General features: G+C 27.4%; 1 protein-coding gene and 1 long non-coding RNA gene across 2 annotated transcripts; both read left to right on the top strand.

Moving 5' to 3' along the window:
* The first annotated feature begins 566 nt into the window (after positions 1-566).
* LOC126899610 (uncharacterized) lies at positions 567-8,923 on the top strand. Its single transcript, XM_050674660.1, has 2 exons — positions 567-719; positions 5,550-8,923. The coding sequence occupies exon 2, from the start codon at positions 7,305-7,307 to the stop codon at positions 8,778-8,780; it is 1,476 nt and encodes a 491-aa protein (XP_050530617.1). The 5' UTR covers positions 567-719; positions 5,550-7,304; the 3' UTR covers positions 8,781-8,923.
* A 5,409-nt stretch (positions 8,924-14,332) lies between these two features.
* On the top strand, positions 14,333-16,835 carry LOC126899625 (uncharacterized). The gene is made up of 4 exons (XR_007702644.1): positions 14,333-15,131; positions 15,225-15,380; positions 15,690-15,824; positions 16,319-16,835. It is a non-coding gene; the product is annotated as an uncharacterized LOC126899625 (long non-coding RNA).
* The last annotated feature ends 9,958 nt before the right edge of the window (positions 16,836-26,793 follow it).

Genomic DNA, 26,793 nt, shown 5'->3' with positions numbered 1-26,793 from the left:
AGTAACAAAGTTATTGTTCATTATCTAATTATTAAAGAATTTCATGATTCACCTGTATCTTATTTAGACTTATTCGATAGTCTATATAATTTAAAAAATATAGCAATAGAAGAAAATTTTCAATTTATTGCTTTTTCTGCTAAAGACTTAACAAACAATCAACTTCATTGGGATATAATCAAAAAGGTTATATTTGACTTATTCAATAATGAGGCAATTGAAATACTCATTTGTTATCCTAATATTTCACCGAGATCAGAAAAAATTATATCAAACATTCAGACTAAGTTCAAAAGAATAGGAAGCATAAAAAATAAAAAAACTGATAAAGACATAAATACAGCGTTTCTTGAAATATTCTCACGATATACACCTGGTGAATCAGTTCCGTCTGATGGATTATGTGGAATTTATTCATTAATTAATGCAATTAACGACAACCAGGAAAATAACATTATCAATATAGACTCTATATGCAAATTACTCAAACTGTCTGAACTACCCAATTATTGGATTAGAACCCGCGACCCAAGGCGTCGTATAGACAAATCTTACCACTAGGCCACCGTGCACTTATGATTCAGATCCCGATACACTTTCATGTAGGTTGATAACGTGATGTGCGGCTGAGGGAAACACGGTACCGTGTCATGGAGTAGTGCCGTTAACAGTGAACGGCAAAGCATCCAGACCATCGGATGGGTCCCTTCCGAGATCGGGTATCGTTTTTTTTTTTTATAATTATATTTATACAATAAGCTTTATTTTATTATAAATTACCTTTTTCATAAAAAATTAACTTAACTTTTGAAAGTGTTCCAGAAACTCTGACACTTTTATATATATCTTAAATAAAAGCTCATAGAGCCCGAAATTTTGTTTTTTTCATAATATAGTATGTTATANTTTTATATATATCTTAAATAAAAGCTCATAGAGCCCGAAATTTTGTTTTTTTCATAATATAGTATGTTATATAAGCTTTAATTTAAGATATATTTATATAAAAGTGTCAGACTTTCCGGAACACTTTCAAAAGTTAAGTTGAAAAAGTTCTACTTTCTATATGCATTATTTAGTTTTGAACCCCCCCTTGTATAAAAGGAAATGGTCTAATTTAAAAAAAAAGTATAAAAGATGTATATAAATAGTACTTTTCATGAAAACAAATGCAAATGAGTAACGGCAAAACTAAAATTGCATTTTAAGGGATAATTTTGATAAGATATGACAATGTATGTTGGAATATTCAAATATTTATGTCAATTTTATACTACACGTGTAGAAAATTAACGTGCATATCAATAATATTTAACTAGTATATGGGGATTTTCGAATCCGTTTCTTAAAGTTATAAAAAAATGAGTATAAAATAGTATTACTTAAAATTAAAACAAATTTCAATTTTCATCAGTTTAGTGGCCAAATAAAAACAAAGCAATGACACGTGGACTATCTAGTATAGGTTGAAAAAAAATTGTCTCCTACTTTTTCGTTGTTTTATTTTGATAAAAGTATTAAAAATATTTTTAAATTCATTCCGTGTTTCTTTGAACTAAACAAAAATACATTTTTTATAGTGTTTAAAAATAAAAAAATTAACATGAAAATTATTATAGCATAATTAAATTTAAAACTAAAAAATGTTTAACTCAGAAAGCCACTAAAATTACTACAATATTTTATGTAAATAAAAATTCTACTCAAATGTGATTTATTCTTATGCCATATCTGCTTTAATTAAATTTAACCAATAATTTTAATAAAATTTAAATTTTTATATTTTAAACTCAGACAAAATTTTACAATTACATTTTTTTCCTAATTTATTTGAAATTAAAAAAAAATTATAAATGATTGTTTCAGCTCGTTATTAAAATTTTAACGTTTACCTAAATGCGTTGTCTGATATATGTGTTAAATACATGTTTTCTAAAGCATACTATATTTTAAAATTTTTGTCAACAGGAGAAATATTAGTATTGATAGATATTTTTCTTTTGAATAATGTATTTTCAACATATGGCAGTAAAGTATAAATGAAAATTTTTTGTTTTAATATTATAATAAAGTAAAAATAAATTTTAACACTGAAACCAAAAATTTACTATCATCAAACAACTGTTATTGTGTTTTTATCATTAGTGGGGACTGTTCTCTGGTACAAGCCTGTTATTAAACCTATCCCGTCCATCATTGGTCTAGTCAAGAACGATCTTTGACTCTCTAGAATGTGAAAAGGGGGCTATCACCCTCTGTAATATGTAAAGTTCAGGAAATAGAAGAATTTATAACTGATTATTACTAATTAAATTTATAAATTTAAAAACTGGCGAGACATAATAACTATACTAATGCTACATGAATTTATCTCATAAATTTACATAAAATATTCATAGTTTGCTAAAATTTGAGGAATTTTTCTTAAATACTGTGGTGTAGAGTTAGTATTTATGTCTATTTTAATTTGTCAAAACTTTCACTATTTTTAGTGGCACTTTTTCTTAGATTTAATTATAATATTTCCCAACTTCCAAAAACAAAAAATGATTTTTATTAATTATATTTTTAAAAAATAAATAATTTAATTTATAGCTTATACTTATACATTTAATTGATATTAAATTGTATGCTATTTTCTTGTATACGTAATCTATTATATAATATAATACTTTTAATGTTAGCCACTCAATTTCTTTGAAATCAAAATTATTTTTGGCATATTTTAGTCTCATATATATCTCAATTTATCAGTTATTACTTACTATTAATGAGTTCATCCTTTATACCTTATATAACAAACTGGGACAACTACAGGGCAATTCTCTCTCGTGACTTGAATAACCTACAGTTTATATTGGGGTAGACCCAATAAGGTTTATACCTTATAAAGGAGTCAACTTTTATCTCATTATTTTAGAAATTATTACAATTCTAAAATATACACTGAAATAAATTTCTGGGTATTACAATATTAATCATTAAATATTTTCCAACCGCACCTTTCCTCCCGCCAATGTACTAAAATATTAATATCTCTTAAAGTACTAGTCCAGAGTTTGTTACCAAACGGTAATTTTCTTTACTATATCATTTTTTATTTTATAAGCTTATTAAATATGTATGTTGCTACTTAAAAATATAAAGTTGATATCCTTTAATTTATAAGGGATGAATATGAGTATATGTTAAAATCAGTAAATAATGATACCAGAATCCTAAACTGTTAATATATTCATGATCTTTTCATATCTGAAAATGTTTCAGAAAGCTCAATATACTATAATGAACACATAAATTATTCAATATGAGAAAAGATTAACATCATCGATAACTTAATATAACCAATTTGATTAGGAGAAATTAATTTTATCATATATTTAATGTTTTGGTATTTTTAAGAGTTTAAATCTCTTTAAAATGTATTCGATTACCATCACCATTCCCTAAAAAAATATATAACAAATTAGCAAACACATACAACAATTGCCTTTTTTATTGTAAAATCATGAACTTATATAGTTCGTTATTCATATAAGAAATGATTCTAAATAAGTTAGGTAAATTTCTGTTACAAAATATTTAAATATACTTGTTAAATTCTTATTTACTAATATAAACTTTTTTACATTATAATAAGATAAACCTAGGTTCGTGATTGTTCATTAAAAATTCATTAAATTTCTAATAACCGATTTGGATTGAATTCGTAGATTTATTGTTAAACTAATAAATTCACTAGTTTTACATTAAATCTACTAAAAAATTATAAAGCATCAGTAGAGATAATTATAGATCTCAAGTCATAGATTAAATGTTGTAAAATAAAAAAAACAAAAAAAATGGGGTGCCGCCACTTAATAATCAAGAAATTATAGGGAATTAAAAAAAAATTAAAGAATTTTTTTAACATAATTATTATTGTAAGATAAATTAAGTAAATAATATAAAAAAAATCCCTATATATATTTTATTATGAAAAAAAAAACAGTAATTCGATATTGTAAAAATAATTTAAAAACCTTTAGCAAAGTGGGGTGGTGGCATAGTTGAGTCCAGTATAGATCTGACAGTGATTAAAATCACTATCATAAAAAACGCTTCGATGCCAATCTGTAGATAGTGTTTAATTAAAAAAAAAAAAATTTGTTAAAATAGCATATTTTTGAATACGGTAACCTTTTGCGCATAGAAGATAGGTCGTCGGGACGAATTTTTTATTTTATTTTATAGTACATGAAATAAGCTTTAATTTGATATATGTTTAAAGAACGCAGTATTTCCGGAACATTTTCAAAAATTAAGTTGAAAAAGTTATTTTTTGTAAAAAAGTTACTATTTTAAATCCTCCCAGTGAGCAGAATAAGTGTTAGATTTTCAAAAAAAATTATATCAAATGAAAGGGAAATATCTAAGGTTTCAATACAAAAAAATATTATTTTTATTTGTTCATTTTTGAAAAAGTTATGGCAGTTTTAAGTACAAAAAACATCCTGATAAAAGATGATTTTTATCGCAAACATTACATTTTTTTTTAATTTTCGACAGCCATTTACACATAGAAGATAAGATGTCGGGACAAATTTTTTTTTTTTCATTTGATAGTATATAACATAACCTTTGATTTGATATATGTTTAAAGGACGCAGTATTTCCGGAACATTTTCAAAAATTCAGTTGAAAAAGATCTATGTTTTTTACAATATTTCAAGTTTTGAACGCCCCCTATATATGGGGAATTTGTCAAATTATAATAAAAATTATTTCAAATGAAAGATGTACTTATAATGTATTTAGAAAAAAAAAATTTGTGCTGATATATATATTTTTCAAAAAGTTATAGCATTTTTAAGTAACAAAAAATAGTGTTTTTTAACTATGGCAGCCGTTTAAATGTAGAGATAAAGTGTCGGGACAAATTTTTTTTTTCATTTTATAGCACATAAAATAATCTTTAATTTGATATATGTTTAAAGGACGTAGTATTTCCGGGAAAATGTTCAAAAATTAAGTTGAAAAAGTTAATTTTTGTAAAAAAGTTGTTATTTTAAATCCCCCCCCAATGAGCAGGTTAAGTAATAGATTTTCAAAAAAACGATATCAAATGAAAGGAAAATATCTAAGGTTTTAGTATAAAAAAAAATTATGTTGATTTGTTGATTTTTTAAAAAGTTATGGAAGTTTTAAGAAAAAAAAATGACAAAATTTACCGATTTTTAAATTTGTAATTTTTTTGAAGGTTTCCCCTATTTACGGAGAACGAGGGAAATTTTTTAAATTTTTAAGGGTAATGTCTCCAACTAGATACGATTTGTGATCTTTTGACGTATTTTTGAAAGAAATCGGTCCAGTGAGAGCTGAGAAAAAGTGGCAACAGGCATAAAAAAAAAAAAAAACACATCATAGTAAAATTAATACCTTCTCAGGTTCGCATCGAAGCTAAAAATAATATTTTATATTAAACTGTCAACTATCATAATTAGATATTATTTTGTAATTTAAATAAAATTTTAAAAATCAAAGAATAATTCATTATTGTAATTGTATAGGGATTGTAAAAAAATATACAGAAGACAAAAAAATTTGTCCATTTGAAAAGGGTACGACAAGTAAAGCGGCTTCAATTGGTGACATAGAAACATTAAAACTAGCTTACGAGAGTGGATGTGAATGGGATAAAAATACAACAGAGAAAGCTGCTGCAAGTGGGAATTTAAAGTGTTTAAAATACGTCTATGAAAATGGAGGTAAATGGGATAGTAAAACCACAATGGCTGCTGCTGCAAGTGGGAATTTAAAGTGTTTAAAATATGCTCATAAAAATGGCTGTAAATGGGATAAAGAAACTACTAAGGCTGCTGCATCAAATGGACATATAAAATGTTTACAATACGCACATGAAAACGGATGCAAATGGGACAATGGTACGACTAAAACTGCTGCAGAAGGCGGATATTTAGACTGTTTAATATATGCTCACGAAAAAGGATGCAAATGGGATGTAGAAACGACTAAAGCCGCAGCGAAAGGCGGTCATTTAGACTGCTTAATATACGCTCATAAAAACGGATGTCCGTGGAATGTATCGACAGCAGAAGCAGCAGCAAATTATGGTAATTTAAAAAACTTAAAATACGTTCATGAAAACGGATGTAGATGGAATGTACTACTTTCTGTAGTATCAGTAATGTGATTTTTTTTCCTAATATAGCGCTTGTTCAGGGGAAAATATTATTGTTGGAATTTTTTTTCTATTAACTGTGTTAACTTGATTGCTATCATCAGTTCCTGAAATGCTCTAGTAGATATGAATAAGTAGTTGTCTTGTATAATTTAAATATTCATCACTTACATTTCTTTTAAAAGAATTCTAATAGCAATAGATAACGACAAAAAAATTTCATATATCTCTTGTTTAAGAATATTTTGAAACACTACTAATCCTGTATAAAGTAAACATTGTCTCAGTTCTGAGGCCTTCCATCTATTAGCTTCTCTGATAAGATGGGATCAGAAGCAATAATTTCATGTAAATTAGATGATGACGTACAGTGGCGTAACTAGAGTTCAAATCTTGGGGGTGCTACAATAACAAATCACATACATATTACATATTTACTAATTATTTACAGTAATTAGTAGAGCTCGGATGTTTATGACTTTGCATATTTTTTTCGCGTAATATGAATTAAACCCAAGTATGATATAAATTTGATTCATGAAGCCTAGATTACAATTACGTAAACTTATTTAGCATATTTTTGCATATTTGACGTTTTTGAGCATATAAATGCATATATTAATTATTTCTAGAAATAGTAGCATATATTTTATAATTTGCATTCAAAATATTAAAAATTTGTTTTTGATGAAGATCCGTAGAATGCTATGTACAATAAGTAAAATTACTTTTAGAATTTAGATATTTATAAATTCGATAATCGATATTAATAATATATATACAGTAAAACGCCGATTAACCGGACGCCAATTATCCAGAACGCCGTCTAGACACATGCGCGCTTCATTTTTCTCAGAATTGGGTTATCTTTATTAAATTTCTTCATTTTACATCATCTGTACGTGTTTTCCTTTATAAAATATGTAAGCACATGATTGGTTTTCCGGAATACCGTTGGTCCCAATCAATACTGTATATCAATTATTATTTTTGTTAACATTTTAATATTCATTGTGTAGTGTTACAAGTTTAGTTTATTTGGTACTGTTCGTATGTAGGTGTTACGCTGCGTTTAAACAATTTGTCTAAAAATTCACGTTTTTTTAAAATATATATTATCAAAATGCCGAAAAATTTGCTCAGTGGTTTTTTAAAAGAGTTTGGTGAAAATATATTTAGTTCTGATGGTAAAATATTGTTCTGCAAATTTTGTGAAGTTAAAGTATCTGCAACTAAACGATTTTTAGTTACACAACATTTAAAGACTGCAAAGCATGAGCATGCGGTAAATCAAAGAAAAAGACGCAAACAGAGTACAAGTCAATCGTTATTAACTGAAAATACAAACAAAAAAAGTGATTTTAACTCTGATCTTGCTGATGCTTTACTTCCGGCTAATATTCCACTCTACAAGGTAAATAATTTAAAATTTAAAAAGTTCTTAGAAAAGTATACGTTTAAAAATATTCCCAACGAATCGACCTTGAGGAAAAATTATGTAGACAGTATTTATAAAAATACTTTATCTAAAATACAAGCCGAGGTCTTTAACCGTAAAATTTGGGTATCTATTGACGAGACCACGGATGTCGACGGACGCTATGTGGCTAATGTTATTGTGGGTGTACTTCATTTTGAAGAACCTGGTAAAGTCATGCTTGTTAATTGTGAACATCTTCAAAAAACAAATAGTACAACAATAGCTCACCTTTTTGATAGAACTATGAATTTAATTTGGCCTCAAGGAGTAGAACACAATAATGTTTTGTTGTTGGTTAGCGACGCCGCACCATATATGGTAAAAGCCGGATCAGCGATTCAAATATTTTTCCCTAAGATGCTTCATGTAACTTGCCTAGCTCATGCTTTACATCGAGTAGCTGAGCAAATCCGTAGTGATTTTCCGTTAGTTGACAAACTTATATCGTCCGTCAAAAAAGTCTTCCTTAAATGTCCAGCAAGAATACAAATATTCAAAGATGAGGCACCTGAGCTAAGTTTGCCCCCACAGCCAGTTATAACGCGTTGGGGGACATGGTTGACGGCGGCTATTTATTACTGTGACTCATATGAAACAATTAAAAAAATTATAGACAAATTTGATCCAAATGATGCTTTGTCTATAAAAACAGCTCAAGAAGTTATGAGTGAACGAAGAGTTGAGGCCAATTTAGCTTTTATAAAATCAAATTTTTCATTCTTATTTTCAGCTCTAACATCTTTAGAAGAAAAGGGGAAAACTTTATCCAAATCGGTTGCTATTATAAATACCGTTTCAGAAAAATTAGAAGTTGCAGCATCAGCTTCTCAAGGTAAAACAATATACACAAAATTTCAAAATGTTTTGGAAAAAAATTCTGGATATAAAGTATTGTCAAAAATTTCTAAGATATTAGATGGGGAAACAGAATCACTTGAAGGACTACCTGAAGTTATAGAAACTAACGACATCGTTAATTTTAAGCACGCACCGATTAACTCTGTAGATGTGGAGCGGTCATTTTCAACTTATAAAAACATACTGTCAGATCGTCGAAGGTCGTTCAAATTTGAAAACATCAGCAAAATTATCGTAATTCAGTGTAATCCTGATATTTAAAATACATTTATAATTTTTTTTTCATATTAAATATGTGTGTTTTGTAATAAAATAATTTTAATTAATTTACATTAAAAAGGTATAAAAATTTTTTCGAATTAATATTAACCTCTTTTTTTTTGCATATAGTTATTGAAAAATTGGTATATTTAATATATTTTAAGGCATATAATTGCATATTTTTACATTTTTAAATGCATATTTTAATTAAATTTTGGTCATAAACATCCGAGCTCTACTAATTAGTATTAGTTATGTAATATATAATTATAAAATATAATATAGATTTTGTTACTTACAGTCCTTATAATAATTTCAATTGGTATATACAAATAATTTATTTACAATTGTTGTTTTAAGTATTAAGTATATTTTTGTGTTCAATTGTGCATCGTGGTAATCTTCGTTAATTTGTTATATGCAAGTATAAGTAGTTTAATAATTACGTCTTTTCGTATATTAAGTCGTACTATCTTTTTTATAATTTGTTTTTGATAATATTTCTACTATCAGCATACGCTTTAAAACATTAGCTAGTTTCTTCTTCCACTTGTTAGAGACTAACCTCTAGTGGCTTACTTTGATGAATTTAACTCCGAGTACTTTTTCTAATATGTCTTCTCCTGGTGCAACCAATGCAACTTCAAAAAAAGTTGCTGTCCGTTCTGGTGTTAGTACGAGATTTTCAAGTACTACTTCTAATGAAGATTTAATGCAAATTATTTTGTTCTTCAAAGCTGAAGTCCTCGCCTCCAATAAAGCACTTTCTGATTCGCAATCTTTGCAGTTCAATACACTTGAAGCAGAAATATTAAAAGTTTCTGAGCAAGTGAGTGAACTCAAAGCAGAGAATATAATATTCAAAAGAGATATTGGTTCACTTAAGCAAAAATTAGTAGCCTTGAAGAAAACAACTCGTCTGCTAACCCATCCTCAATCACTAGCCAGGTTTTGCAAGAACTATTTGAACGAGATCGTTGTTCTTCCAATGTGATTCCTTATGGTGTATTAGAGTCTACCTCTTTAACTGGTTCTGAAGGATTTCTACATGATGAATCCATAATTAAAAATATTTTGTTGCCGGTTAGAAATTACCTTCCAATCTCAAATTGAATCTCAAATTGAATCGGATTGAGAAACCACGTCCAGGTATTACCCACACACTTAAGCTAATATATACTAACAAAGAGGAAGCACAATTTTTGCTGTACCATACAACCAGGTTAAGCGGTCAGGTACTCAATTCCAAAATGGTTTTAATCTTGTCAAGGATAAAACCAAATTTGAACGACAACTACTACGTGCTTGTCACAATGATCTGTTCTCTCGTACAGCTCAAGGTGAAACAAATCTACGTATATATTATACGTATATATTACGTATTATACGTATATATTATATGAAAATGGTGTTCCATCTGTGATCAAATCAATTCCAAAAAACTGGGTTCGTGAAAACATACCAATCGACAACCAGAGATTCAGCAAATTTCTCAACTTTCATAGTTCAGCCATGTACACTAGGTTTTCATGAGCATGTATATTTTTATAATAAATGCCAAGTCCACTCTTAGTACTTTTATATTAGATTTCTACAATTTTAAAATTAATAAGTCTTGTCCTCGTGATTTACCTACAATTAGCTATACTACGTCGAATGATAATGTTCCGTTTGGTTTTTACCAAAACTGTCGTGGTCTTAGGACTAAATTTTTTACTCTTAAGTGTAATTTTGCCAGCTTTAATTATGTATTTTTTGTTTTAACAGAAACCTGGCTTAATTCTGATATATTTGATTCTGAATTATGTTTGGATAATTATAATGTTTACCGATGTGATAGAAATATTTTAATGAGTAATTGTACTAGAGATGGTGGTGTCCTTATTGCTGTGCATAAAGATTTTCATTCACAAATTGTTTCTATCTCTAATTTAAGTATTGAACAAATTTATGTTAGTTTTAGTTGTAATAATGACAATTTTATAGTTGGTGGTGTATATTTTCCTCCTAACTCTCCTATTCAATCCTATGATACTTATTCTAGCACAATTAAAAATCTAGTTTGTTGTTATAGCACCCATAGTTTTATTCTATATGGTGACTTTAACTTACCTAATATTAATTGGTCTAATGATAATTTAAGTATTTTCTATTCAATGGCTTCCAAAAACAGCCTATTCCCGAGACTTTTGATTTCTTAAACTTTTATCAAGTTAATAATGTTTTTAACGTATACAATTCAATGTTAGATCTTATATTTACAAATAAGAATCTCTTTAAAGTTAATATGGTGCACGATCCAATTGTTCCTGAAGATCGATATTATCCTGCATTAGCTATTGATTACCCAACAAATAAAAAAATCCGTTTTTTTATGCCGTTGAATCATATTTTAATTTTATGAAAGCAGATTATACACGTATTTCAGATTTTTTCTTATCTTATAATTGGTTGGATACTTTTACTCAACTAGACGTTAATTTAACAACATCAAATTTGTATGATGCATTACACTTCTTTATTCTTTACTGGGTTCCACCTGTTAACTATAATAAATCTAATTTTCTTTGATGGTTTTCTAAGGATTTTTGATTGATACAGTGTTTCAAAAAAGAAAAGCCCACGCCATTTTTAAGGCAACACGTAATCCACTCAATTACAGAAAGTTTTCTCTACTACGTGCAAAATACAAATTTTTATCGAAAAATTGTTACAGAAAATTTATTGAACAGACTGAATCTAATTTTTGTATTAATCTAAAAAAATTTTGGAACTTTGTTAGAAAGAGTGAATCTCAACAGTCAATTCCTAAAACAATTAATTTGAATGGGTTTACTATTACTAATAGTATAAAAGTTTCTAATCTATTTTCTAAACATTTTTCTTCGGTATATGCTCAGTCCAGTGATATTGATAATACGTCGGTTTCTCCACATTTATCTTATGATCTTCCAAGCAATTGTTTTTTTAATATTAGTGATGTCGAATTAGAATTAAATAAATTTTACGGTAACAAATCAGTAGGACCAGATGGTATCTATGGTGAATTTCTATACATATTACGTTTGTCTTTATAGTATCCATTATGGCTTATTTTTCGTAAATCACTAGATGAAGAAATCTATCCAGATCTATTTAAGCTTAGTGTCGTAACACTAGTACTTAAGTCTGGAGATATTTCTAATGTTAGTAACTATAGACCAATTTCACTATCTAGCCATATAGTCAAACTTTTTGATTTACTAGTATTGCATTTTATTAAACCAGCTATTAATTCGGTTTTAATTGATGAGCAACATGGATTTTGTCCTGGTCACTCAACGACTTCAAACAGTCTAGTTTTTAATAATTACATATTTGAGGCTTTTATGAATCGCTCACAAGTAGATGTAATTTACACAGACTTTACCAAGGCTTTTGATCGCGTTGATCATAAGTTATTAATGAGAGTGCTGATAGATTCAGGTTTTGTTGAACCATTATTGTTGTGGTTTGAATCTTATCTACGAGATTATAAGCAATTTTTTAAGGTGTTGAAAGGTTACAAATATAAAAAAAATCAAATTAATTGGCCGCAACTTGAAAGTAAAACTCAATAATAGAAAAATATCAAAATTTACTCATTAATAGTAATAGTAATAATTAGAGAAATGCATGTATTTAAACATTTTCAAATTTTAAAAATTGATGGTTATTATCAAAAATAATACACTCTGTTTCTACATAATAATCATCACTATAATGGTTAGCGTATATAAATACTAATTTGTATTCAATTTATTTTTACATGATAATGTTATTATATTGTATTACATTATTATATTAAATAATTAATTAATTTACTTACATTTTCCCAACAAAAAAATTTACATTCCCATTCAATCATATCATCATCGAAATTATAATTTATGCACATGAGTATTTTTTTTACTAACAGTCATTCCCGAAACAAATTTGCCTTCTAATTCTGTCGTAGCACCCAAAAAATGATAAAAATCGCATATTTATTTATACCATTTATGTCCTAGTACTTAAAATCCTACAAAATATATTGTTTATTGGGTTCCACTCAGTTGACGCGTATATACACTTCAGCTGGGACACGAAATATTATATGACATCGTTTTCCAGTAAATTAAAAATAGTTTTAAATTAATTCGGAAACTATTTACTATTGAGGTGGTACATTTAAAACAATCCGACGTACGCAAATGTAAAAAAGGATTGGCGATTATGATTTTAACTCAACGGCGGGAAAATTTCCGTATCAGAAAATCAATGCCTCCGTACTACTCGATGTTCGTACAACGCATTCTCGTCGTAACACTAACCTTCCCCCCGCTATAACTAATACCACACAGCTATTTACTACGCGTTCATGTTTTCGTTAAAATCATTATTTATTCGATAACACCACCATCAGAGCTTCTTATCACAGTCGGCTGTTGGAAAATAATAAATCTCGAAAAACTTAAATCGCGATGCCGATGAGGTATTATAACTCTATCTATAATAATAAGTCGAGCATAAGTAGGTAAGTGTCGATTTAAACAAATAAACTGACAAGACTTGTTTTTTTAAAGCAGCGGTTCCCAACTGTACTCCATGGAGCCCTTGGTCCTCCGCAATATTTTTTCAAGGTCTCCGTTCGTTACACCATAAGAATTTGATCATTTTAAAAGCTATTTGTTATTTTTAACAATTTTAAAATTTTAAACGAATATTTATATTTTAAAAAGACTTTGTCAAAGGGAATTTGATAATTCCCCTATTCGTGTATTACATAACATATAATATTAAATCCCGATATAAAAATCTATAATTATCCACGCGATTAGGTCCGTCGTACATAAGTTATTTGTCAGTTTATAGTGCATATTTACAAACGACGTACGTGTATTAAATTTGATTCAATTATTTCATTATTTTATTATTTTATTTAACGACAGACGTGTATTTATGTTAAAATGGAACGGTGATTTAAAACGGGTTCTGTTAGACCTAAGCATCATCAGCCATCAACTACTGTTCAATCAAAAGAGAATTCCGAACACAATGTAGATGTAACTGCTTCAGAATCTACGATGCCTGATGTGGAGGTTTGAAAAGGAAGATTTTTCAGTATTGAATTCAATAGCTAAATTGCTCTTATTGCCTTTTGGTACGACGTATCTTTGTGAAACGGCTTTTTCGCGCTACACTGCTACCAAAACAAAATATCGAGCATGTTTGGAAGCAGAAGACGATATACGTCTCCAATTGACTTCTGTGACACCGGACACAGACAAACTTTGTCGCAAAATGCAGGCACATTGTTCAAATTAAGACTCGAACTCCAAGATCAAGACATGGAATATTATATATATATTTTTTTCAATGACCTTAACTCGTTATATTCTCATTTTTTAAATTTAAGTAATAAATAATATTTTCTTTTGTTCTTTTAATATTATTCTTTATTTTATTTGTAATTATCATTTTATTTTTAATACCATATATACACGATTCGTGTTTAATAGACTTCATAAAATACAGGTAGATAAATCAACATTAAATATTTCTTGGGACTCCACGAGAAATTACTATTTAAAAAAAGGTTCTATGGCTGAAAAAGTTTGGGAACCGCTGTTTTAAAGTAAGCAACAACAATATTGTAATAAATTCGTCGAATTTTGAATAGATTTGAAATCAAATCAATGTTGTTAATTTTTTGCAAAGTTCTTTCACTAAATTTTACATTATAATTTTAAAACCTAATATTTTTCATCGATAAATATTGTAAACCAACTCTTACATGTGTAGTCCGTAGGATAGATAAACTCTCAGAATAATTGAATCGGTCATTTCAAAAACGACTTAAGTCATTATGTCATTATAAGGCCGCTATCGGTTTTAAATGAACGTTGTCGTCTTACGTTGGTACGGTAATATAGGATGATTATCACTGCGATACACATAAAGTTACGCGTTACTGTACGGCAAATTCGTAACACAGGCAACGACGACGACGGAGAGAAGACGCCGTCCGTTGAAGTGATGGAAATCTCGCCCAACTGCGGTCTTCGACTACATGCCCGGACAACACTTTTTCGGTGCACGTGTACACCGGAAGGAACACGACGAATTTCCCGAAGCTGTGCGTCATGGGAAAATAGTGAGTGTGCCGTCGACTTACACCGTGGCGGCTTTGAAAAACTTTGAGACGTACGAACGCAGCAGCTCGGAAATGGACGTGTGGTTGGAGGTGGCGAGGTCGTCCATTTAAAAGCGGTCACATGGCGATTTTCTTTACTTTTGACGAAGCGTCCAAGAAACTGACAAAGAACTCGAGGAACGCGCTTTATGAAATGGGTGAGTATAACCCCCGTACTCAGGAATTCATTTACTTTGGCGACGGAATCGTACGATTTCTTGTTATTTATTTAATGTTTTCGATCGGTTTAGGAAGCGGACGGGTCCAAAATCTCAGATACAGGTGTCAGTGGTACATGGTCACGCAAAAAGGTATTTGAGGGATAACACCTTACGAGAAAATCACGTATTCTCACAAAAACGTGTGGGCGGAACCGTTAGACGACAGATTTTGCGTACCCTTTAAAAGTGAGTAATAGTAATACATTTGAAAAAATTTTCGCGCGAACAAAACAAAGCGTCACGCCAACAACAATTGCGCGCATGTAAAATTATTTAATTCAAAAAACACTAGCGTATTAAAAACTTTTCCGTATAATCTTTTCAATCGTGTTGACACACACGCTTTTCCGCAAACAAACAAACACCGTGCGATTTCAAACGCCCAGTGATTTTTTTAAATATTGAATCGCTCCATTATTAGCACTCGAGATTTTTTATTACGTCACATTATTGTATTCGGATTTAATATGCCACGACAATATTTCTTTTGTTCAGTCGAAGGAAATGCAATCGTTGTCGACGAACCGACCGACTACAGATCATCGTATCAATTTTGCAACAAGCCGACCTCGGGATCGAAGACAACAGCTGTGGACAATCAATACGGCGGCGGCGACTGTGACAAATCAAGTACGTGTTCTTTTAGAATGTCTATTTTAACTTCTCCTAACGCAGCAAATACAAGATACATAGTAAATGTAGTTTCTATTACGTGTGTATATTTTTTTAAACGATTAACCGAAGACTAGACGAGCCATTTAAGACCTGCGTGACCGCTATAACTTTTTAAAAAATCGTGTGGTAAATTTTTACAAATATAATATAAATAATAAATGAACTTCCATAAATTATCCGAATCGTTTGCTAATTATAAAAATAAATATAGCACAAAAAAAAAAAATAGCAACGACATAATAAATTAGTTACAATAGAAAAACAAACACACGTTACAACGTAATAATTTAAACAAAAATATACCATATATTTTTGTTAAAATAATTTGACAGTGTAGGAGTTGAAAAAAACTTTCTCACGTTTTAAATTCGACGAAAACAACTAAGAAAACTTATAGTAGTCTATAATGTTGTTCGACTATTGCTATGATTTTGGTATTTTGATTTCAGATGATGACGACAGACAAACGACTGACAGCGTCGCCGAAACAAGAGATACTTTTAACTATTATTATTAATATGGAGAAGTTCTCTTCAACACTGCCCCACCAATAAATCATTAACGAGTCATTTTCTGGGCTCATAAAATGTCTGTAGATATTTCATATAAACGTAGATAGTTGTATTATTATTTTTATTTTTTTATCCCGAAAAAGCAGTACAATCGTCCAAATGGAATTATTTAAAACAAGTGTCTCGAACGCATATCTCTAAGAGAAGAGAAATCCAAAATCAAAAGTGGTGACGTGGCATAGTTGGATCAAGTATAATGATATCTGACAGTGATTAAAATCATTATCAAAAATAAACACTTCAATGCAAATCTTTAGATAGTGTTTAATTTTAAACAATTGGTGGATTATTCCAAAAGCTACATGATCTGCTATTTTCTTATTAATATCCTGATTAAGATAAAGTATGTCGAATGAAAAAGGGATTATTAAAAAATATTATTTCTCATAAAAAAAATGTTTTGATCCATACACATTACATATGCTTTAATTTAAGATATATATAAAAATTAATTATATTTATTTATTAAACTTATGGCAATTTTAAGTAAAAAAAAATAAAAAAATTAGTTGATATTATTATTAAGTTAATATTATCTATAATATTAACTTTTGACACTAAACTTAAAATATACATTTGTGAAAATAATTAACATTTTCTACAATAATAAATACGCTTCTGCTAACCAAATACGATTCTCATTTATTAACATACCTACTATAGTTTTAAATATATTCTTAATAACCATAAATCTACAATTAAGATTCTATCATCATCAGTGAATATCAGGTAAGAGTACTTTTAATACACTAACTACACTAATAAAGTAATAACTAGAAACAAAGTACTTTTATCTATTATGTCTTTACAGATGATTCCATTATCATTCTTCTTTATGAATACCATTCTCATCAACTTTATTTTTAGTTATTACAAGAACATGGAATAACTAACTGTTTAATTGATAAATTACAATTTTTTTTTTTCAATTTTTGAGGGTAATATCATCAACTAGATACGAATTGTAGTCATTTGACGTATCGTTGAAAAAAGTAGGTCAAGTTAGAGCAGAGAAAATAAATAATAGTCACAAAAAAATATCTTCTCAGCTTTGCATCGAAGCTATAACTTAAAATATAGTAAAATAATTTTAATACGAATAAGAAATATCTTCTTGCAAGGGGCGACTAAAGTAATGGGATCCTTGATTTTTATTGAAGTTATTGAATCTAAATGAGATAAAAATCAAAGAAGTATAAAATTTATTCAAACTTAAAAATAATTAAGAAAAAATGCAAAAAGTTCATTGCCATACGCGGGTTGGAACTTCGTACACCAAGCTTGTAAAACATAAGTTTTACCTACTCGGTAACCGTACGTTGGTACCATCGGGAGAAAAAATTGGCTATTTAATCTAGTTCAAATTTCAAAATATTTTTTTTCTACTTCAAAAAGCAAAAAAATTTAAATAAGTTAAACTTTCTATGCTATATCAATTTTTTATTTATATAATATTTATGAAAATCTGTACTCCCCTGTCAGGTATTTTAAAATAAATAAAATACCAAAACCTAGAATTTTAACACAAAAATAGCATATTTTTGAATACGGTAGTCATTTTTACCATTAAGACAAATCCAGAGGTCAAATTTTTTTTTCCAATTAAAGTATATTACATAAGCTTTACTTTAAGGTATATATAAAAGTGTCAGTCTTTCAGGAACATTTTCAAAAGTTAAGTTGAAAAAGTTAATTTTTTGTAAAATAGTTACCATTTTGAAACCCTACCTGTCGACTTGTAAAGGGTCAAATGTTCACAAAAATATATAAAATGATAGGTAAATATCTAAGGCATCTATAAATTTTATTGATTCGGTCATTTTTAAGAAAGTTATGGCAATTTTAAGTAAAAAAAATTGAAGAAATGTCGAAAATTAGCGATTTTTAAATTTGTAATTTATTGGGGGATTTACCCCGTTTACGAGGAACGAGAGATTTTTTTACAAATTTTAAAGGTAATGTCTTCGACTAGTTATGATTTGTGATCTTTTGACATATTTTTTTATATTTTTAACTTAATAATGCTCTAACTTTTTCAAAAATGAACATATCAATAAAATTTTTTTTTTATATAGATGCTTGATGTCTTTACTTATCATTTGCTATATTTTTTTTGTAAATCTGACCCTTAATCTGCCCATAGGGGGGGGATTTAAAATGACAACTTTTTCACAAAAAATTAACTTTTTCAACTTAATTTTTGAAAATGTTCCGGAAGGTCTGACACTTTTATATATATTTTAAATTAAAGCTAATGTAATATACTTTAATTAAAAAAAAAAAATTTGACCTCTGGACTTGTCTTCACTGCGAAAATGGCTACCGAATGCTATTTTCGTGTGAAAATTCTCGATTTTATTTTTTATATAATATTTAACTTTATAATGCTATAACTTATTGAAAAGTGTATGGATCAACACAATTTTTTTATGAGAAATAATATTTTTTAATAATCCCTTTTTCATTTGACATACTTTATCTTAATTAGGATATTAATAAGGAAATAGAAAATCATGTAGCTTTTGGAATAACCCACCAATTTTTTAAAATTAAACACTATCTAAAGATTTGCATCGAAGCATTTATTTTTGATAGTGATTTTAATCACTGTCAGATAACATTATACTTGATCCATCTATACCACGTCATCACTGTGCCGTGACCCCCCAGTGCTGGGTTTGTTTTCATTTAAAGTTAACAAGGATAAAAGCATATTATTGAAATAATTTATTTTATTTTATAGTTATAAACTAATGATTGTAAATAAAATCTTTTATGCAATGTTTTTTCGATTCTATGTGAAGCTGAGGAGCTATTAATTTTACCATGATGTATTTTTTTTTGCCTGTTGTTACTTTTTCTCAGCTCTCACTGGACTGATTTTGATGAAAAATATGTTAAAAGATCTCAAATTGTATCTAGTTGAAAATATTACCCTTAAATATTGAAAATATGTCCCTCGTTCCCCGTAAATGGAGGAAATCTCAGAAAAATTACAATTTTAAAAATCAATATTCTTTGACGTTATTTTTACTTTTTTTTTCTTAAAACTTCCATAACTTTTTCAAAAATTAACAAATCAACATAATTTTTTTTTATGAAAACCTTGGATATTTTTCTTTTGATATCATTTTTTTAAAATTTAACACTTAACCTGCTCACAGAGGGGAATTTAAAATAGCAAATTTTATACAAAAACTAGCTTATTCAACTTAACTTTTGAAAATGTCCCGGAAATACTGCATCCTTTAAATATATGTCAAATTAAAGCTTTCAATAAATACTATAAGTTGTTAAATCAAATTTGTCCTGACACCTTTTCTTCTATAGGAAAAATTAACATTTTTATTTAATTTAATTAAAGCTTATATTATATGCTTATATTTACTATGAAAAGAAAAATATTCTTTATATTTTCTTCTTGGTGAAAATGGCTATCATAATCATAAATATGTTATTTTTGTGTTAAAATTCTAGGTTTTGTATTTTATTTTATTTTAAATATTTTACTAGGGGAATACACTGACTTTCATGAAAATTATATAATTTAATTGACATAGAATAAAGTTCATAAGACATAAGTATTTAAATTAATTTAATTTTTTTTTGATTTTTTATAGTTGATAAAGTAACATTAAAATTTAAATCAGCTTAAATTGCTAATTTTATCATCCAACAAAAGTGACGATCAGTTGCCGAATCGGTAACACTTGTGTCTTTCACGCTTAGGGACGAGGTTCCAATCCGACTGTGACAATTTATATTTGTATTAGTATATAAATGTTTAAATCATTTGATTTTTATCTCATTTAGATTTAATAACTTCAATAATTAATGAGGATCCCATCACTGTAGTCTCCCCTCGTATATATCCTCAAAATAAATAAAAAGTAGCTTAACCAGCTTTACCCATACAAACAATTAAAGCCATTCATTTCCAATATTTTTAAAGTATTTATTGTCGAATTAGATTTGATAAAAGTATTCAACTACAAATGTAAATCATTTTACTTTGTAATTTAATAATTTTTTTACTCTATTTGTGTGTACTACTACTAGACTATAATATTCCAAATTTTTTGGTAAAATGTTGCTATATAAATAATTTCTAAAAAAATGATAGTTAATTTCTCCTGAATTAACAATGGATTTTTACAATTATAATCAAATGTTATAATACGCTCAATGAGTAGATATTTTTAGCAACTTTTTTTTTATTGTTTTTTTTTGTTAAAGTAAATCATTGAAATTAATTCAGTTCTGCATATTTCAATTGTAGAATCTTTTTAAACACCAAAAGTTAATTATAAATGATTACTATAATTTATATTTAAGTAGTCTATTGCGATAAAAATGCAAAAACTATAGAAATTTTCTGATAAATTTACTGTAAATAGTAATTATAAAATTTTCTGACAATTTTTTTCTATTTATTGATGTCAATTTCTAATCTGTAAGTTGAAATATGAGTTATGGTAATAAATTCATTTTTTTTTATTATACATTTTCACTTTAAAGGACGAAAAAAAGTAGGTTTAAAATTATTAATTTATCATAATAAAAATATAAATCATTAATAATTTGAAAAGAATTAATTATAAAAATTATATAATATATAGTTAAAAATTATATATTATATTTTTGAATCTAAGAATTACGAATCTAATATAATTAAGGAAATAGAATATGATGTTGCTTTTGTAATTATCCACCAATTTCTTAGAATTAAACATTATCTACAGATTTGCATCAAAGCGTTTCTTATGATAGTGATTTTAATCACTGTCAGATTAAATTTATACTGGACCCCTCTATGCTACGTCCCCACTGTGCCACTACAAAATTATAGAGATAATATTGAATACATTATATAGATCAGAAAAATTGTAACACTATTATGTTTATTTACCCTTTAAGAATACTATTTTAGTTAAAAAAATCCTAAGTTAATAAAAAAAATTTGAAAGGCTTGAAATTTTATTTTATTTGGATATACATTATTAAGTAATGATATAATTTTATTTTCGCATACAGTTTTTGTGATTTAATGAAAAAATTATTATTTGGGGTAAAAGTTTAACGTAACTTTATAAGAATATATTTAAACTATTTTGAAATACATGATGTTTATACATTATTTTATTAAATTTGAAGAGAATTATTTTTTAAATATAAATACTCGATATTTTAGCTTTGATGCGTAGCTGAGAAGGTATTAATATTACTATAATTTTTCTATATAAATTTTAAATTAAAGCTTGTGAACATACTTTAATATGTAAAAAAAATTTCGAACTTTAAGATAATTCATGTAGAAAATGGCTACCGTATAAAAAAATATGCAATATTTATATTAAAATTCTTGATTTTATATTTTTAACTTTATATTTCTAAAACTTTGAAAAATGTATGGATCAGTACAATTTTTTTTTAAAATACTATATATACACACCTTTCTATTGAAAACTTTATTTTTAAATACAACCTATTTATACCGGGGTTGTTTAAAACTTTAAATACGCGTATAAAAACTAGAACTTCTTCAACTTAAATTTTGAGAATGTTCCCGAAATATTGACAATTCAATACATATCTTTAATTAAAGCTTATATAATATATATTAATATGTAAAATAAAAATGTCAAACTTTAGATTGTATTCATCTGAATTATAACCTTTGGCTTCTATGCGAAACTGAGAAGGTATTAAGTTTACCATGATGTGTTTTTTTTTTGTGTGTTTGTTACCACTTTTTCTCAGCTCTCACCGAACGGATTTCTTTCAACGATACGTCAAAAGATCACAAATCGTATCTAGTTGAAGACATTACCCTCAAAAATTTCTCTCGTTCCCCGTAAATGCTGGAAAGTTCCAAAAAAATTAGAATTTAAAAAATCACTAGTTTTGGGCATTTTTACAATTTTTTTTTTACTTAAAACTGCTTTAATTTTTTGAAAAATGATAAAATCAATATAATTTTTTTTTATAGATACATGAGATATTTACCTATCATTATGTACATTTTTGTGTTAAAATTTCGATTTTTTATTTTATTTTAAAATACCTTACAAACATTTTTTAGTTAGAAAAAATTTTTTAAGTTTTTTGATTTTTATCTCATTTAGATTTAATATTCGCAGGTACACAGATTTGTTATTATCAATGGTAGTGTAAAAATAATAATGAAATGAAACTTTACAATTCCCAGAGTAAATTATTTCACTACTTTATACTTTTAACGTTAAGTTAATTATCTTAACATAAATGACGGATCGGGGGTTTACTTACACAGTCGAATAATAGGCTAAAAATACAATCTACACATTTTTTTTACTAATGACACGATTCTTTTAATCATACACAAATTAAATAATTACATATAATATGAACATTAAGTAATAAGAAAAAGGAGTAACATCACCCAGCCACTTGACACATCTCCACAACAATACTTCTTGGCCGACGCCAACAATCCTGAATGCCACGATTAATTTTATATTGACAAGACGCACTAACTTGACAATACCACAGAAAAGGAAACACCACCAGTGTATGGACGTTAAGGACACCAACTCCAAAGATGGATTGAGCCTTTAGTAACCGTATGTTGGGGCTTCGCCTATACAGGCTGACACAAACCCAACAAAAAAAAACTATACCAGATCACTGGCCACGAGTCATCAGACCCAAACGGTTCGGTACGACTTCACTCGCGTACACCGACGTAGTTAGTGACGGCAAACTGCCGGTAGTGCCGGACACGAGTGTCGTCATTACATGGAGAGGGGTAATGCGATTCGAGCTATGTAGGGAACTTGACCGGTACACACTTTAACTTTTGAACAGGTAGTAAGGCACATTGTTGTGAGTTTATAAATATACTAACTAATACTATAAAAAGTTCATCTAATGATAGACATAATTGATAATAAACAATCCGTGACTGTGACTGCAATGCCATAAAAAAACAATTAGCTACCTGTAATTGTAAACTCTTGTGTATTATACATATATATTTACTCAAAAATTTTAAACTTTAAATGTTTATATATAATAAATAAATAATGTTATATTAAAAATTCAAATGTCGTTTACTATTAAATTAAAACTCAAACCTTTTATTAAATTCAAAATATGTGTTACCATTTAAAAAAACAAAGTTGACACCCTTACAAGGCATAAGGGATGAATTTAAAAAAAATGTTTAAATTATATTTATTCTATAAGTAATTGAGTGGGCTATGATAAAAAAATTACTCTGTATATTTGTCTAAATATCTAATATTAGTTTAAATAGATTAAAATCGGTTTATTTGAAGTATTGATTATCAACAATTGATTCAGTGAGAGCTGAGAATTTTTATGGACAGACATTAAAAAACCATTAACCATTAATTTCTTAGTTTCGCATCGAATGACATAAACATTGATGTCAGTTTTCACCATGAAAACAAAATAAAGTACGAATTTTTTGTTTTCATAATAAAGTATATTACACTAGCTTTATTTAAGATATACAGTAGTATGTTCAATAAATTCGGAAACACCGATTTTTTAGAGCCGCTATTGATTTTTTTAATAATTTTTTTTTTTAGAGGCTAATTGATTAATTAAATGCATCTTTTACGATTAAAATTTAAGTTCAACCCTAATGTAAAAGGGTAATAATCTATCCTAACTTAAGAAATTTAAATGAAAACCCCTTAATTTTTCTTACTCATTTCAATAGAGAATTCAATTTTAAAATGAATTGTAGCGAAAATAACTTTTTATGTTAAATCATTTTTAAATAAACGTCGTTTTAAGGGTTGAAAAGTGTCCTATTTAAATTCAGATTTTGCTATGATCATTTATATGAATTTAATTTTATAAAAGAGTTTTAGCATTGGTATCTAATAGAGATGAAAAGTTTAGTTCATTCAAGTGAATAATTCAAATAAACTATTCTTAAGTTCACTAATTTTTTTGATCATGCTGATATTGTTTGGCAATGAATTATTCATTTTATCACTATTAGTACAGCAATACACACTTCAGTAGTAGTTCTCACTACTTATGGGCAATTAAGTTATAAACTAACCTTAAGTTATAACTTAACCTGAACATCATAAACTAAGAAAAAATTATTATCAATACCCTCATGGCTCATGTTATCATTATCACCTAATTCAAGGTGGAAATATTGACCAGTAGTCCTAAGTTCAATCAGAAATCTGATATTTGTACATTGTATGAATTTATTTTATTGTTAAACTGTAAAAACCGTGTAACATTTTAACAATATAATTTATTTGTTATTTAATTGTAAACAGCTATTAACCATTTACAGGATTTCCAACAACGAACCACAGAGAATTTTTAAAGAAGTTCGCGAACTATTTCATTTATACATTGCTACCAATTTTTATATTATTGAATTTAAGAATNTATATTTTTGAATTTAAGAATTACTAATCTGGATATAATAAAGAAAATAGTTGATGTTGCTTTTGTAACTATCCACCAACTTCTTAAAANCCAACAACGAACCACAGAGAATTTTTAAAGAAGTTCGCGAACTATTTCATTTATACATTGCTACCAATTTTTATATTATTGAATTTAAGAATTACTAATCTGGATATAATAAAGAAAATAGTTGATGTTGCTTTTGTAACTATCCACCAACTTCTTAAAACTAAATATTATCTACAGATTTGTCATCGAAGCGTTTCTTATGATAGTGATTTTAATCACTGTTAGATTAAATCTATACTGGACCTAACTATGCAATGTCTCCACTATGTCGCGACCCCACTGTGCTGGGTTTTTTTTATTTTATATAATAACAATAATGATAAGCACTATTTTTGTATCTAGCCTTTCTAAAAGGCGCAATTTTATTTTGTTCATAAATATAACTTTATAATTTTTTACGAATAGATTTAACATGTATCATTTTTTCTACTTAACATATCATAGAGTTAAGATAGCATAATGACTAATAAGTATTAACTTATTGGTTCATTCTTTTTGTAGGTATTAAGTAAATTCAGTACTAGTGCCTATTTTAAAAAGTATCGTTAATAAATATTCCTGACATGATAAAAATAATTTAGATCATAATTTTTACGAATATAAAAAAACCCAGCACAGGGAGGTCGCGGCACAATGGTGACGTGGCATAGTTGGATCAAGTATAATGATAGCTGATAGTGATTAAAATCACTATCAAAATAAAACGCTTCTATGCAAATCTTTAGATAGTGTTTGATTTTAAAAAATTGGAGGGTTATTCCAAAAGTTACATGATTTGTTATTTCCTTATTAATATCCTAATTAAGATAAAGTATGTCGAATTAAAAGGGATTATTAAAAATATTATTTCTCATAAAAAAATTTTGTTGATCCATACACTTTTCTATAAGTTATAGCATTATAAAGTTAAAAATGTAAAAAATAAAATCGAGAATTTTCACACAAAAATAGCATTCGGTAGCCATTTTCACCGCGAAGACAAAATAAAGTCCAAATTTTTTTATTTTTCATGATATAGTACATTACATTATATAATAAAATAGTAATAAAATAAAATTAATTTAAATCTGAAGTAATAATTTTTGTTAATTATGTTATTAGTTATAATATTAGGATATTATATTATATTATATTTTGTACACGTATGTCACATATTATGAATTTAAAAGATCATTAAAACACAAAATAACACCTGTTTTGGTGATCTATTGCGTAATAAATCATTAAGATAAATTATAAAATTTTGCAAGTGATATTTGACATCATTTATTCAATATTATTTAACACTGAGATCAATCAACTATTTTGTCATAAACGTTTGAATTTATTTTATTTATTTGACCATTACCCTTATGTACTCAGCCACGTTTACTCATCTTTTTAAACCCCTTTTTATTTATATCATTAAACCCTTACATATTTTGTCACAATTAACTCCATATTATTCCATCATATTTTATTTTGTATTATTCCACTATATATTTAAAAAATATTATTTTATCCTCTTTTAACTTTATTTATTTATAATTTTTTTTTGGTTTGTTATATTTTGACTTATATTAATATTTACTGAATAAATTCAAATTTTATATTCATAATGTCAGCATTGTATTACAAAAAATACACTATTTTTTTTTTTTTTTACATATTCTGACTATGCAATGAGACTTTAAACAAAAAAAAAATGCCGTTATTACTATTTATATTACTTACTAAGTATTTTTTCATATTTATATTGATTACGCCGATTAAAAATGACGTAAAAAACAGTATTAATTATTTTTCTGAATCCTCATAACATTTTCTATCAATATATATATATATATATATATATA

This window comes from Daktulosphaira vitifoliae, unplaced genomic scaffold, assembly GCF_025091365.1.
Source record: "Daktulosphaira vitifoliae isolate Bord-2020 unplaced genomic scaffold, ASM2509136v1 Scaffold_2, whole genome shotgun sequence".
NCBI classification, from domain to species: Eukaryota; Metazoa; Arthropoda; class Insecta; order Hemiptera; family Phylloxeridae; genus Daktulosphaira; species Daktulosphaira vitifoliae.
The sequence above is the reverse complement of the archived record's forward strand: the minus strand, read 5'-3'. Positions and strand labels throughout refer to the sequence as shown.